Raw genomic sequence first — 16,696 nt, 5'->3', positions numbered from 1 at the left:
AAAAATCGTTTATATATAATATTTACATCACCTTCATATTATTATATTATTTTCATAATTTTGACACTAAAAAGATCTTATAATACCAAAAATATCAACATCTTTAAGTTTTTTAAAATAAGTTCATCCAAACACTTTAACAACTTATTTTTAAAATAAGACCTAACAACTTATAAGCTCCTAAAATAGCTTATAAACTCCTACAACTTATAATATATTTTTAATAAGTTTAGCCAAATATCCTCGTCCCAAAACGTGTGTGTATACAAAAATATATAACATATTTAAAATAATACAATAATGCACTTTTTATTAATATAAAAATGAAATAATTCGCACTAATCATAATTAAGATATGACGTTATACGAGAAGTAAAAGCATGTGATAAAATGCGGATATACATATATGTGATACTGTCATATTGATTTATTTATATGGAATTAATTGCTTGAAACTATTGGAAGATTGTCGACCCTTTAAGAAGTCGATGTTCGTGATGGTTCATTTTAGATGGTTTTTAATATTCGTATGATGGAACGACATTCGTATATTTATAATAAAAAATAAATTTTTTTTGCATTGAAAGTATTATTTTTCATGTGTGAACCAAATAAGATATTCATATCACAAATTTAAGCCATTAGACTGTCTGATAAGAGTTATGTGATGTTTTTTTTAACACAATGATCCGATGATGACATTTTTTTAGGACACCTACACCGACTTTCAACGAAAATAAAAGGTACATAAATCTATTACTTATTTATTATCTAGTATACATATGTGAGTTTATTTGTGAATTCTCATATATGTCCTTAACTATTTAAGTTAATTAGTTGGTTTTTAAATGGGTTCCCTCATAATTTTATTATCTTTTGGATTGCAATAATTGTCCCTTATGGGTAGAGCGATTAAATCATGACGCTTGGGCTGATGTGCAGGTTAAAAGATTTGAATTGCATCATTATCACCAGCTATAACTTTTGGTAAAACAGCAAACACTTGGTCCTACAATTGGTATCAGAGTCAATGCCATGAGTTCAATTCACATTCAAGGAGTGCATTTATTACAAAAGAGATTGTTGGAGTACAATAATTGTCCCTGTTGGGTAAAGCGATTGAACCATGGTGCTTGAGCTGCTGTGTATGTTAAAATATTTGAGTTACACCATTACCACCAGCTATAAATTTTAGTAAAGCGGCAAGCGCTTGGTCCTACACAAACTTAAATAAATTTTCTCACGAAAACTAAAATATTAATTAGGAATTTAAGCTAGTGCATAAGAATATAAAACCATAAAGAAGAATCATATAAAATATTCGAAAGTACATTAAAAAAAACAAATATAAAACATAAAAGAAGACAGAGAAAAATTCACAATTTAAAACTTATACAACAATAAAAATTATTTATTAAATGAATACCATAATATTAATGCCCAAATATTAATAATTTACTCTCAACAATCATTCATTAGTTAATATCATGATATAGATAATAAAATTACGAGAGAACCCATTTAAAAAACAACTAATTAATTTAAATAGTTAAGGGCATGTATGAGACTTCATAAATAAACTCACATATTTATATATGTTGTGTAATATAGGAATCATTTTCCTACTTAAATACTTAAATAATTTGTGAAAAGTAAAAACCTATATATTTTATAAGGAAAAATTGCTTTTTTAGTCCTTCATGTTTGTCACTTTGCGATTTTGGTCCTTTATATTTTTTGATTTCAGTTTTAGTCCGCTATTTTTATTTTTTTGGCAATTTTAGTTTTTTTTCTGATGTGGCGCTGATGTCGCACCAATTCAGTGCTGATATGGAGCTGATGTATATAGTGCCACGTAAGCATTTTCGAATAAAAAGGACTGAAATTGCCAAAAGTCAAAACATGCGGGACTAAAACTGAAATATGAAAACATAAAGGACCGAAATCTCAAAGTGACAAAGTTAAAGGACTAAAATTGCAATTTTCTCATTTTATAAATTATCCGAACCCTGAAAAACAAGAATAAAAGAGAAACAAGAAATGAAAATAAACATAAATTATTGATAAATTAAATTAAGGAAAACAACTTAACATTAAATAAACCAATAACTCACAGAAAAGGGAAATTAAATCAAGTAGAAATGATTTCATTAATTTTTATCCCAAAAAAATTTCAATAATGATAATGAAAATTTGAGATGAATTTAATATATTATCATTTTTCACATCTATATATTATTAATTTTGATAATAAAATAAATATAATGGAGATTTAACTAAATTTTCTCACAAAAACTAAAATATTAATTAGGAATTTAAGCTAGTGCATAAGAAGATAAAACCATAAAAAAGAATCATATAAAATATTCGGAAGTTCATTAAAAAAAACAAATGTAAAACATAAAAGAAGAAGAAAAATTCACAATTAAATATTTATACCACATGAAAATTATGTATTCAATGTATACCATAATATTAATGCCCAAATATTAATAATTTACTCTCGACAATTAGTCATTAGTTAATATCATTTAATATAGATAGTAAAATTACGAGGGAACTCATTTAAAAAAAACAACTAATTAAATTAAATAGTTAAGAGCATATATGAGAATTCACATAAACTCTCATATTTATATATGTAATAGAAAATAGAAATAGATAATAGAATAGATAATAGATTTACGTACTTTTATTCTCGTTGAAAGTTGGCGTAGGTATCCTAGAAAAATGCTATCATTGGATCATTGTTTAAAAAAAACATCACAAAACTCCTGTGAGACAGTCTAATGACTTAAATTTGTGATATGAATATCTTTTGGGGATCGGGTGTGTGTAAAAAAAAGGGGGGGGGGGGTGAATATACATTTAAAATATTTTTGCCAAACACAAATTGTTGAGTGAATGTGAGTCCACTCAACTAATATTTTCAACTTCTGAATGTACTTGAGCAACTATGGAAGTGCAAAAATAGTTCAAGAACTTTCAGTGATATTTATCAAATAATAAAATGCAGTGCAGTAATATAAATGAGACAGAGATTTATGGAAGTTTGAAGACTTAATATTTTTACGTCTTTCCTTCTTCCACACAGGAATTCACTAGAAAACTTTGATAACTGCAACTTCTTGTAATCTACCCACTCCGATGTTAGGACTTAACACTGCCAAAATCGGAACTCTTAGATTTCACCAAGAATAGAATTCAAAGTTCCTATCAAAATCTTTGATAACACAACTTTGGTTGAGTCCTTGAACTCAAAATAATCAAATCCTTGCTCTAGAACTTTCTGTCTGAAACGATCGAGGTATTTAAGAAACCCTTAAGTGATCCTGAATGATCCTGATAGCTTTCTGTTAAGAGAGGGTTGATACAGGGTGAATAAATTCGAGTAAGAGTGCTCAATAAGATTGCTAAGATTTTGGCAGATTGTAAGATTTGTTCTTACTCATTCTTTGAGAAATCTTCAAGTATTTACAGTACCATGAATTCCAACGTCTTTATTATTCAATAAATGCAGTTATCCTTTGATTGTAGCAGATTGCTTCGGAAGTCTCAACATCTTAAATACATTGGTACTATCTCTGCTTGCCTCTCTCCTATAAACAGGGTCTTCAATAAATGCGATTTAATGTTCTTTCCATATTTGAGAGATAACGAATGCAATTAGACTCTGAGCTAGGATGTCAGTGATCGTTTCGATTAACTTTTCAAATTCCTAGTTGTAGTAGCCCGGTCTCATTTTACAAGATTAATTGACTGAATATGATTAAGAAAAAGATTAAGGGATAAAATTGGATTTAATTAAAGAAATTAGAAAATTCAATTCGGGTGAGATCGGACCGTCCGTTCTCAGAACGGAGCATCCGAACCCAACCCCAGCTGTCCAATGAGGTGTCAACTTTGGATTGACACATGGCGGAGATCGGACCGTACAATGGGCTGGCGGGATAGATGTCCAAGATTGCGACACGTGGCGGGGTTCATGCAGATCGGACCGTCTGTTGGGGGGATCGGATCGTCCGATCTAGGCCTAGAAATAGAGGGTCCGAAAATCAGATTTCTTGCCAATTCACACGCTTTCTCTCTCGGTTCTTGGGTGGTTTAGGGTATTCCTAGCCTTAGTTATCAAGTGGTGGAGCCTTGTCAAGGCATCCAGAAGTTGTAGCGGAGTTGTGCCCAAGTTCTGGGGCAATCGACAACAAAGGGCTGACGACGGACAGAGGTATAGCTCTAGTTCCCTATAAATAGTTAGGAAGTATGTTATAGCTTAGTTAAGACTTTTAAAGCAAGATTTTAATGCATGAGTATTTTGTATTGTAGTGCTGACTATAGGCTTGGACATAAAGCTGGTTTAGGTTGCCTAGTTTACGAGGTACGATAGTACTGTTTGAGATACCTTGACTGAGTATCCATGTATTACGTGTTGTATGATTTATATGACATGATTTTATTTGCATTTATTATGACATGTTATTATGCTACATGCATGATCATCTTGAGATTGTATCCTTATGATATCCTGTAGTAGGGTGTTTACCTTATTCTGTCAGTAGATGGCTGGACATATAAACTCGTGTCAGGTCACCAATATTTGTTGGACACGTAGACTTATGTCAGGTCACCATCAGTTGGGTATGTAGGTCAGCTCCTGAAGCAACGACACAACGTGCTATATACCCAGGGCCCAAGTCTTTTATTGATCAGATATTCTTGACCTTGTGTCTTGGTACCCGTACACTTGCATTCATGCACATATAATATGTGTATACTCATACTCTCGTACTGAGCATTTTATGCTCACGTCCTCATACTGTCGTTTCTGGACACCCTATTTCATAGGGCAGGTTTGCGATTGGATGAGGCGGGTGGTTCCAAGAGGGCTTAGGCTATAGGTTGCAAGAAGAGATGTATGTCTAAGATTTCAATATTGATGTATTTGGGTTTATACATTTTCTTTCGATATGGTTGTATAATGAGTATTTACAAATTCCTTTTCTTGGGATTGTAACTGTGTTTTTATGGTTTTCGCTGAATATTTATGTTTTCTTTTTATTAAGTTAAATGCATGCTTAAACTCTGGTTTAGTAGGTGATTTCACTGCGAGTCACTACATGTATGGTATCAGAGCATGCATAGTAATATTGGGATATAGATTTTGATCAAGGTAATCGTTACTTGTAGATGGCAGGTCAAGATGACCAGAGTAGTCATGGTAGTGTTGGACGATGGGGTGATGATGATGCTCAGGGACATCATCAGGGATATCGTCGGCATCGTGAGAGGCACCACCGTGATGATCACAGGCATTTCAGTATGCATCGATTTACGCAGATGGGTCCTAAGCCACTTGCTGGAAGCGAGACTCCAGAGGATGCATAGAACTAGCTAGAACGTATGGAGAGCTGTTTTCAGGAGTTCCTTTGTAACGCCTAGAATTTCCTCTTACATAAACCATATGCATGATTAGGATAATTAATATTTTAAATAGAATAAAATAATTATAAAATAAATTAAAGGTTTAAATTACTTTTATTTATCATGATTAGGTGTTTTAAATTTATTTATGATTTTAATACGGGTATTTTTTAGTGTTATGAATTTTTGAAGAAAAATATTATTTTGAGCGCGTAGACTAGACAGTGGTTGAACGTGATAAAATTTTATTTAAGTTTTTGTCCTAGAATTTTTATGAGCCTAATATAATTATTTTAAGATTTATTTTATTATAAATTTCAGTTTTACATATATAAATATTTTAAAATTTATTTTTCACCTAATCGGGTCATTTTAAGGGCTTTTAGCATGTTTTTGAATTTGGGCCTGATTTAATTTCGAAAATTACCCAAATATATATATACATCTTCTTCGTTCGATCTTGGCTGAGAACAAGAACCTTGCGCCGTCTCTTCACTCGCATACATTGCACTCAAATCTTGTTTGAATTTCAAGATTTTTGCGGATTCTTGATCGCCACGCCACGAGCTTCGTTTTCATACCCTTATTTCTCGATTTAGGCATGTTCGATTTTTCTTGTTGTCACCATTTAGATCGTTATATGAGCTTTTGAGGTTTAAATCTGTGTTGTGGCTTTTGTATGTGGTTTTGAGCTCACATTTTCAGAATATATGCATCGATTATTTTACTCCCGACTTACTTTGCTTGTTGGCTCGTTTTCGAGCGTCTTTTTTTTTTTATTTTTGCCTGTCGTGTTCGAGAAGGGCTGTGCCCCGGGTTCATTAGCTGGGTTAGGCTCCATAGAACCAAGGTGAAAGGGAGCTTGGTTAGATGAAAGTTGTGAGCAGGCTGGGCGCCGGGGATTTTGTGGCGTGCGAGTTGCGCAGGGGGGATCGAGTGGTCCTTGAAGTCGGAGAATGGCCCCTGGCCGAGCCAAAACCTTTATGGCTCGAGCCAGGGCTGGTCCTAGGCAATCCGACAGGACCTTGGGATGGTCCTGCCGGCGCAGCTCCGGCCATGGGTGGCCAGAGCTGGGTGGCCGAGTGCTGGGAATCAGGGGCCAAGCAAGACTCGGGTTAAGGGTTGCTGGGTCATTTTTCTTTGGGCCATGAGCTTGGGCTTGACCTTAGAAGGGGGGCTGGGTCTGGGCCGGGTCCAGGTCGGGTCGGGTCGGGTCGGGTCAGTAGTCCGGGTTCGGGTCGAAATAAGTCGGGTCAAGTTCTAGATATTAGGTTTGGGCATGGGTAAATTAATTTGGGCTGGGTTAATTTAATTTAGGGCCCAATGGTTATGGAGTTTAAATTGGATTTAATTGGGTCAAACATATTTGATCTGGGCTTAAATGATTGGTCTACTTGGGCTTAGAAAATTTATTTAGGGCTTAAGATTAAATATTTAATTTTGGACTTTTGAAGGAATTAAATATTTGGGCCTAAAGTATAAGTGGACTTAATTAAGTAATTGAGCTTAAGGTATTATTAGAGTCTAAGTTAAATTATAATTGGGTCAAACTTAGTCTCAGGGCTTAGGCTTATGGGCAACAACTCGAACCAGTCGTGGCAAAATAATAGTCCGTAAATATATATTTAATAGACGTATATGTAATATTTTGACATGAATATTATTTTTATAAAAAGGAATTAAATATATATTTACGGGAAAAGTTTTTAAGGAAAAATGATATATTTTAATTCATGATTCATGCATATGTTTTATGTTAAGTTACTGGCATTTGAAAAAAAATATTTTTGGAAAGTTGAGGTGATTTGTGGCACTTATATTTATGGGTCCACGGATCCCCAAAGGTTGGGTGAAGTGACACTCATGTTTATGGGCCTACGGATCCCCAAAGGTTGGGTGAAGGGGCATAAGAGGCGTAGGGAAGCCCCAAAGGTTGGGTGGATCTCGTCACCACGTACGTTGGTTTTATAGATTGATCAATCGCTTATGTTATAGTCACACTTCACTGATATGACCCTCACAGTAAAGATTTTATGACATTAACATGTCATGATTATGCTACGTATTTACGTATGATTATGTTTAAGACGCAGTTTATGCATACGATTTTTATGATCATGCACGCATTAAAATCCTCAGGTTATTTTTATATAAGTTATGTGCTTGCATTTGGTTTTATTTACTAGTACTCGTTATGTATATTATAGAACATACTGGGCCTTTAGGCTCACTAGATCTAAATGGTGTGCAGGTGAGTTTGATCATAGTATTGAGGATGTGGTCCCGATGGGCGGTGAGGGCCTCTGAGCATCCGGAGCTGGCTGGCGTACCCATGACCTTTGTCGCATTATTGTTTTCCGCATTTTATGAGACTTATTTGAGGATTGTATTGGTTTAGGTTTCCGCACACGTTCACTACTTTCACTGTGTTGTTTGTGGTTTGGGTTTTTAAACTATGCATTTTCGTATTTGACGATAACGTATTTTTGTGCTTGAATTTATTTAATTATTCGAGTGTTTCAAAGTGCTAAAATACAAGCAATCTATTATATATTATTTTACCTGAAATAAAAATCTATTTTTATTATAACACATATATGTATAGGCATATATGTAACTAATTAATTTTGAATATATGTATATATATATATATATATATATATATATATATATATATAATTCCTCGATTTCTCAGTCGTTTCATCCTTTGTACTGAGGAACAGAAGATGGAGACTCTCAAATTTCAAGTAGAAGGATGTGCTAGGAAATGGTGGAGATCTATGTCTGCACCTATCATCACTGCACGAGGAGTTGTTACTTGGGCAGATTTTCGCACAACCTTCCATAAGCTATACTTTTCTCCCGCACTCCGACAGGCAAAAGCTAGTGAATTGTTGGGTTTGAAGCAGGGCTCCTTGTCGATTGACAAGTACCAGCAGAAGTTCTTTGAACTGTTGCCCTATTGTCCCCAGGTTTTTGACAGCACTGAGGCGAAGTACAATCTGTTTCTCCAGGGCCTTAATCTGAAAATCCATGACCGAGTAGCTGTAGGCGATGACATGACTTATGAGAGACTGGTTATTCGATGTTGCCAGGCATAGGACAGCATTCGGCGTAACTGTTCTTTTCCCGCGTCTGGACCTGCGAGTTATTTGGGTCCCCGTGCTCAGTCTTTCAAGAAGTTTGCTTTTTCTTATTCTTCCTCCAGATCTGGGGGAGTGATGCATTTTGGAAGGAAGGGACAATGTAACCATTGTGGTAAGAATAATCCGACTGACAAGTATCGTAAGGCTGCAGGAGCATGTTTTCGATGCAGGGAGATTGGTCACCTGAAGAATTATTGTCCACAGGCTATGAAAGAGTTGATGCCCTGCTAGCCAAGTTGTGGCTAAGGGTTTTGAGAGTCTCTTATTGTAAACAATCTTTGTTTAATATAATTTACATTCATTAATGGCATTTTCTTTATCTTTCTTCATAATGTTATATTGTGATATACTATTGTTGTTTTGATAAAGACCTTGAATATACTATAGTGTAAGTAAGATGAGATAGTGAATAAAGAGAGATCACTATCATGAAACACATCTTATAGTCACTGTATATTCTAAACAGTTCCTAGTCAATTGAGCCGTTCGCAAATAAGGATAAGGATCGCTCGAGATCGAGACTAGCATTTGCGATGCCAAGTATCACGTTTCATTGGTATGGAACATAGAGATGTTCAAAGCATGCAAATGGATATTCATATGATGAATGATTGAACTATCCTATTCGGACTTTCCAAGTGGTTATTATTAATTGAGTGGATAAGTCCGCGGTTTTGGTTGTACACCATTAGTCCTTACTACTTGAAACATCATGGAGACTCTATATGCTAGTACTATACTTTGACTCGTTTACCGACTCTATGAGGGTCATCAGATGTCGGGATTGGGTATAGTTATGACACATATAAGAGTCGATGCTTTGTTGTCAAGGATTCACCACACGCTTGCGAGTGTGGATATCCTATGCGATCTGAGGAGATATTAGTGTGACAAATCTCTGGCCAGAGTACTCGATGTGATTTAGGTTACTTGGTTTCCTAGTAGCACATGCGATGTCACTATTTGATCTTCAAGATGCATTGCATAGTTATCAAATCTCGAACGACTCTCGATGTACCAATGGTTGTTGATTCGATCTGGATATTTGGATGAAGGGACCGTACTGTACGCTAACCAAAACCTACTGGTTCTTGCAGGCACTATCAGTGATACCTAGGGAATCATGGGGCGATGTTGCTAGGCGCTCTTACCATAATTCGATGGGTAAGTCGGAAATTGTTGTTCCGAGTCACAAGGAGTTGTGAGCCCACGGCTAGCTATATCTCTGAACCATTGAGGGTCACACAAGTAATGGATTACTAATCCCCGTTGAGATAGTTAAATTTAAAGAGTTGAATTTAACGAAAGAGAAGTTGGACTTCTTAACTAAAGGGAGTGAAATTTCCTAAAATGACATAGGGATGGGCATATTTGGAAATCACTGAATTCGGATTCAGAAAAATTATCTTGACTTTAAAAGGTGCAGAAATGGTTTCTGTGCACATTGGTGAAATCAATTTATCAATCGGAGTCGTGATGAATTTTATTTTAATTTATATAATAACAGGCTTGGCTTGTTGGCTTAAGTTATGGATCATGGGCCCTAAGGAGTTAGTGTCCTAATAGACTTATAACTTAATCTAGTCTAAAAATTATATATATATATATATATATGTGTGTGTAGTTTTTGAAAAATACTAAGTAATTCCATCTTGCAATTTTCGAAAATCACGTCTAAATATTTAAAGGAATTTTTGAAAATTTGAGAGAGTGTCTCAAGAGAATTTTCGAAATCCCTTCTCCCTTTTTGAGAGAATTCAGTCTGTGATTTTTTATGAAAAATTACATTCTGAATTGACAGATCAAATCTGTTTAATCTCTTCGATAAAAATCTGATTGATTTCTAGTGCAATCAATCAGAGGGTTTTAGTTTTCTGTTCGTGAACCTAATTTCGGAGATTGATCGAGCAAGTCATCAGTTCCTGGGATTTACAACAAGAGCAGATTTAATCTGTTGGAGTCCATAATCAAGTCATAGCTTGAAGAGGTAAAATATTAATTGTTATTATTATTTTACTTGCATAATTTAATCGTTAGGATTTGATACCCATGATATGGAATCGTTCCATATAAAAAATTTTAAACTTCCGCTGTACCGGGTATCAGATCTATGATCTGAAAACGTGTTCCAACAGTGGCCTCAGAGACAGGTTGCTCTTAGATCAAACGATTAAAATTAATCGATTGTACAAAATTTTTAGCCTCGGTTTTTTAAACAAAACAAAATTTTAAATTAAATTTTTTTTCAAGGGCAACACGGGCAGCGATCGTCGCTGCCCGGGGCAACGATGTGATCGCTGCCCAGGGACAGCGACTTGATCGTTGCCCAGGGGCAGCGACTTGATCGTTGCCCAGCTCCACGTGGGCAGCCTTGTCCCACGTGGTTCCCGGGCAGCCCGAAAAATTAAAATTTGATTTTTTAAAAGAATTTTAGATTTTTGAAATTTTAGTTTTTGGTCCGATCAAAAATTGTTTTTGATTGGTCCACGAGGCATCGGGTTAAATTGTTTGAGTCCAAAATTTTTAAAATTAATTTTTGGATAAATTTGAATTTTTGGAAAATTTATAAATTTTATCTGTTAAATTAGATTTTATAAAATTAATTATTTTGGTACAATTGATGATAAGATATGATCTTATGTATATATATTATATAAATTTTGATTTTATCTTTTAATTATGTTGTCATTGCATGTTATCCAATGATTTAATTATTGAATTAAATATTGGATAAAGGATGATCGATTGCCATGACCAATTTTGTAGGTGTATGTTAGGAAATTTACATTTTGTTTTTATTATTGTTGTTGAGTTTTATTAATGGGCTTGGTTTATGGCCTAATTTGATTTGTCATTTGTAATAAAAAGTGGGTCTGGTTTATGGCCCGTTCCCACCCTTAAATATGTATCCCCTACTTGTCATCGAAATTTATTGTAACTTTATTAGACTTAGTGGGAGATAAAAATTTGAAGACAAAGGTGGGCAATATAATATATGATATTATTTTTGTATGCATGTTTAGACTAAATTGCATGAATCCCGCAAGCATACAAATATGATATGATGAGACAATTTTTCATTATTAAAAATCCCTCATTTTAAATATGATTTAAAATTGATATCAAGATAAACAAAAGGGAATTTAAATATTGTTTAAATATTCCTACCTTTCATCAACGATCAATGTATGAGATGCTACCTGCGGGCACGGTCCGGCTCATATTATTGGTGGGGCCCGTTTGTCGGAAAGCTGTACATTGGATCGACACATGTTATAAGTTGGGTGAAACTCCCATGGGATTGGCTCATATTATTGGGGATCCACATGGCGACCGTCCATCACAACTTAATATTGATGGGTCATCTTGACATGTCACAATAAACGGCGTCATATTATTGGGCTCTTATTGGACATGAGGTAAAAACATGGGGGTTGATTTGGAAGCAATTGGGCTCTACCTTTTGAAAATTATGGTTGGCTGATATTATTCGGGACTATGATTTGTCAATTGGACTCCATGTTCCCACTAAGGAAATCGGTTTCTCGTTTTCACTAGAGGGTAGTGAAATCGTTAAAATAGTGGGAGTGAAATTCATAAAATTAAATCTCGCCATATTTTATGTCTTAGTAAATTAATTAAGCAATCACTGATTATTGTCTATTTTTTTTTCAGTATTTCATTACTATGAATTCGCGTAATCCACTATTCTCAATTCTCGAACAAAACAAACTGACTGGCGCAAACTATACGAAATGGTTTCGTAAGTTAAAGATTGTTCTAAGTTCGGAAAAGATTTTCTACGTGTTAGAAATGCCTCCTCCGAAAGAAGCCCTGGCTGATGTGAGTCCGGAAGAATTGGCCAAACTTGACAAATGGAAGGATTTATTGACGGTGACAAACAAAATGATTCATGAAGAAAATTAATCCACACAGCAGGTTAGTAAGAAGTACTCAGAAAGTACGTTCAAGGAAGAAGCACAAGTGGAAGAGTCTACAGTTTATAATGATATTAAAGCAAATGATTCATGAAGAAATTAATCCACACAGCAGAATAAAAACAATTACATTCACTGATTCCCATATTATCTCTTTAACATCATTTGGCACTTTCTTCCATGATTTGAAACCTATTGAGATTTTATCTCGAACAAAAACCCCAATGTAGCTTTGCATTTCACCCGCAAATTCTCCAATTGGCTGTCCAATTTTGTTGAGACTTACATCCTTTTTAATTCCTTGGACCCTTAGCCTAACAAGCTTATCCAAACGTGTACGCCCCCTCGATGTTCTTGTTGCTCCGTTTCTGTAGATTCCATTGTTGTTTGACCCTCGCAACTATTGTTAGTGGCAGCATATGAAATACTCTCTTTAGAATTCTCAATCCTTGCCAATCTCTTTCCATGAGCTGCCATAGTGTCAATTCTAGAATATAGTCAAGTTCCTTGATACCCCATTTCCTGAAAAAGACAGCAAATTGTTAGGAATTTGAATTACAAAGAATAAAAAGCGAGAATGAAGACAAACGACAGTTATATCACAATAAAAATAAATATGATAAAATAGATCAGCAACCAAAATCTAAACACAAGTAAAACAATAGATTACACTTAATTATTGTCAACCCATGTCCCATCACAGTCTTCACGAACGCACGATTTTTCATTTTCATCTACCCCGTCAACATCCATTGATTCCATTGACATAAACTCTTTTGTGGAACACTGATAATGGATTGTAGCATTTTCCAACTCATCACCATTTATGTTTTCCATGTAATCCCTGGTAGGAGTGGCAAGTACAACATGCCATCTAGGATCTTGAGGATCTTCAATGTAGAATACCTGCTTTGCTTGTCTGCCCAAGATAAAAGAGTCAGATTTGAATCCAATTCTGTTGAGGTTTACCAACGTGAAACCAAGTTCATCAACTTTAATACCGTTATTATTCTCAACCCAATTACATTTAAACATTGGAACTTGAAAATTGTGATAATCAAGTTCCCAAATTTCTTGTATAACTCCATAAAAAGTCATGTCCGACACAATCGGATTTTTGTCCTTTGCACTAGCAACTTGCATTGTTTTTGCGACTAAGCTTACTCCAGAGTTTTGAACAGCTCGTGTATCATCGCGCTCTTTTGTATGATAAGTAACTCCATCAATCAAATAACTAGAGTACTTTAACACTTGATTGCTAGGTCCACTCACTATCCACTTCAATCTTTTTGATATTTGAAAAGTGGATTTGCCAACTGCTCGCACACGATCACGTAACCAGACAATAAATGTCCGGTTATGCTCATCTTGTAACCATTTTTTGGACTTAGCTTTATTAGGAAAGCTTGAGTTCAAAAACTCCATGTGCTCCCTAATGAAATGATCATGAATAAATTAACTATTAGACTACTATTACTTAATTGGTAGAACATAATAACAATGCAATAAAATATCAATAAGTAAGAGAAATTACTCGATATAAGGGTCAACGTCAACATCATTCTCCAAAACATAAAGATGTGCTTGATGCAACTCATCATGACAAGTTGAGTGTACTACTGAGCTAGAAAGAGGCCTAGTAAGTTGTACTTGTTGATCCCTTGATGGGATCCCAATTGTATGCACACTAGACATGTAATCCGAGCAAAATTCCACAGCCTCTTCAGCAATATAACATTCGGCTATACACCCTTCAGGATGATTGTGATTTCGAACATACCCTTTCAAGATCTTCATGAATCTTTCAAATGGGTACATTTGCTTATACCAAACCGGTCCACACAATTTGACCTCTCGCACAAGATGGACCGTTAAATGAATCATTATATCAAAAAAAGATGGGGGAAAATATTTTTCAAGCAAACACAACAGTGTCACAATCTCTCTTTGCAGATCATTCAACTTCGAGACATCTATCACTTTATTACATAACATGTTGAAGAAGCCACACAACCGAGTGATGGTGTATCTAACATGTTTAGGCAAGACACCACGGATGGCGACTGGAAGCAATTGTTGCATCAAAGTGTGATAGTCGTGTGAATTAAGGCCAACAAGTTTCAAGTCTTTCATCGACACCAGATTTTTAACATTGGATGAATAACCTGTAGGGACCTTTATTCCAGACAAACAATTGCAAACTTTTTTTTTCTCATCCCTACTTAGTGTATAACAGGCCGCTGGCAAAAAAGTTTTCTTCTCCCCCATCTTTGGTGCCAAATCAATCCTCAAATTCATCTCCACAAGGTCTAGTCTTGCAGCTACTCTATCTTTTGATTTTCCAAGAATGTCAAGCAAAGTACCAATCAGACTCTCACACACATTTTTTTCAATATGCATCACATCAAGAACATGCCGAACATGTAGATGTTTCCAATACTCAAGTTCAAAGAATATAGATTTCTTTTTCCAGCATGATACAACTTCACCTTGCATTGTTTGCTTCCTACTCGCTTTTCCAGAACAATAATTAATTCTTTCAACTCGCTCCAAAATTTCATGCCCAGTTAAAGGTTTCGGTGCGGGGTTAAGCTCAAGTTTCCCATTGAATGCTTTTTTTTGCCTTCGATAAGGATAATTTTTAGGAAAAAATCTTCTATGCCCTGTATAACTAATTTTTCTACTATGATTTAACCTTGTCGAATATGTTTCTTCACCACAAATAGGACATGCACAATATCCTTTAACAACACAACCTGACAGGTTCCCGTATGCAGGAAAATCATTAATTGTCCATAGCAAGACAACCCTAAGCAAGAAATTTTCTTCTCGACGTGCATCATATGCATCAACACCTATATCCCATAATTTTTTCAAGTCATCGATCAAAGGTGCTAAGTAAACGTCAATATCATTTCCCGGTTGTTTAGGACCAGAAATCAACAATGTCAACATCATAAATTTTCTCTTCATACACAACCATGGAGGAAGGTTGTAAGTGATCATCACAACTGGCCAACAACTATATGCAGAACTCATCAAACTATGAGGATTGATCCCGTCTGCTGATAAGGCCAATCTAAGATTTCTGGGTTCAGCAGCAAAATCTGGCCACTTGTGATCCACTACTTTCCAAGCGGGCGCATCAGCCGGATGACGCAAGTATCCGTCAAGTACTCTTTTATCAGCATGCCAAGTTAACTCCTTACATATCTCCTTATTCCGAAACAATCTTTGAAATCTTGGAATAGATGGGAAGTACCAAAGGACCTTTGCAGGAACTCCATTTAATGTAGTTTTTTTACCCAACTTCCACCTTGATGTCCCACAAACAGGACAATTAGTCAAATTCTCATACTCTTTTCGATATAAGATGCAATCATTAGGGCAAGCATGAATTTTCACATAATTCATCCCTAATGCACATAAGCTTTTCTTTGCATCATACAACGATGAAGGTAATTCATTCTCATTAGGAAGCGTTTCTCCAAGCAAACTTAGTAAGTCTGTGAAACTTTTATCACTCCAACTATATCTTGCCTTCAAGTTATACAATTTCACAAGTGCAGATAATTTGGTAAATTTGGTACACCCAGGATATAAAGGTTTATCAGCATCTTCAAGTACCTTATGAAATTGGTTTGGATTCTCTGCATAACTATCAAATGCATCATGTACCTTATCAATAGGTTCCTCGGCAAAAGATTTTTGTTCATCTCTCATTGAGTTATTGATCTTATATCCTTCACCATGCCAAATCCATTTATGGTATGTTAAATCTATACCATTAAAACACAAATGTGCCCTTATAATGTCAACATTTCTCTTCTGCAGATTACCATATCTTGTACATGGGCAAGGTATTTTATTCGGATTGGTAGCGTTCCGCAATGCAAACTGCAAGAAAGACTCTACCCCAACCTCATATTCATGTGACAACCTATTCTTTGACATCCAGTCTTTGTCCATTTTTTAATATCAGCCCAAAACGCATCAAAATCTACCTTCAAAAAATTATACATTAGGCAACAAGTTCAAAACATTGATTTCATTTGGTTCACAACAGAAAGTTCGAATGTAATATAATGAAATATTATTCAAGTGACTTTTTTAAGTCATTTTATAATGAAATATCATATGAAATTTGACCAGTTAGATAACTAAAATCATGACTAGGGGATGACCATTTTTTTC

The 16,696-nt window shown here is 35.1% G+C and overlaps 1 protein-coding gene across 1 annotated transcript; it reads right to left on the bottom strand.

Moving 5' to 3' along the window:
* Positions 1–13,174: 13,174 nt before the first annotated feature.
* On the bottom strand, positions 13,175–16,471 carry LOC140861731 (uncharacterized). The gene is made up of 2 exons (XM_073264749.1): positions 14,037–16,471; positions 13,175–13,934 (listed from the first exon to the last, which is right to left on the bottom strand). The coding sequence occupies exons 1-2, from the start codon at positions 16,469–16,471 to the stop codon at positions 13,175–13,177; spliced, it is 3,195 nt and encodes a 1,064-aa protein (XP_073120850.1).
* Between the last annotated feature and the right edge of the window lie 225 nt (positions 16,472–16,696).

This window comes from Henckelia pumila, chromosome 4, assembly GCF_033568475.1.
Source record: "Henckelia pumila isolate YLH828 chromosome 4, ASM3356847v2, whole genome shotgun sequence".
Taxonomy (NCBI): domain Eukaryota; kingdom Viridiplantae; phylum Streptophyta; class Magnoliopsida; order Lamiales; family Gesneriaceae; genus Henckelia; species Henckelia pumila.
This window is presented reverse-complemented; position numbering and strand designations above follow the sequence as displayed.

Coding starts and splice junctions, on each gene's coding strand:
- LOC140861731 (XM_073264749.1), bottom strand. CDS start 16,471: ATGGACAAAGACTGGATGTCAAAGAATAGGTTGTCACATGAATATGAG. Junction 13,935..14,036: donor GACGTTGACCCTTATATCGA/GTAATTTCTCTT, acceptor TCATTTCATTAG/GGAGCACATGGAGTTTTTGA.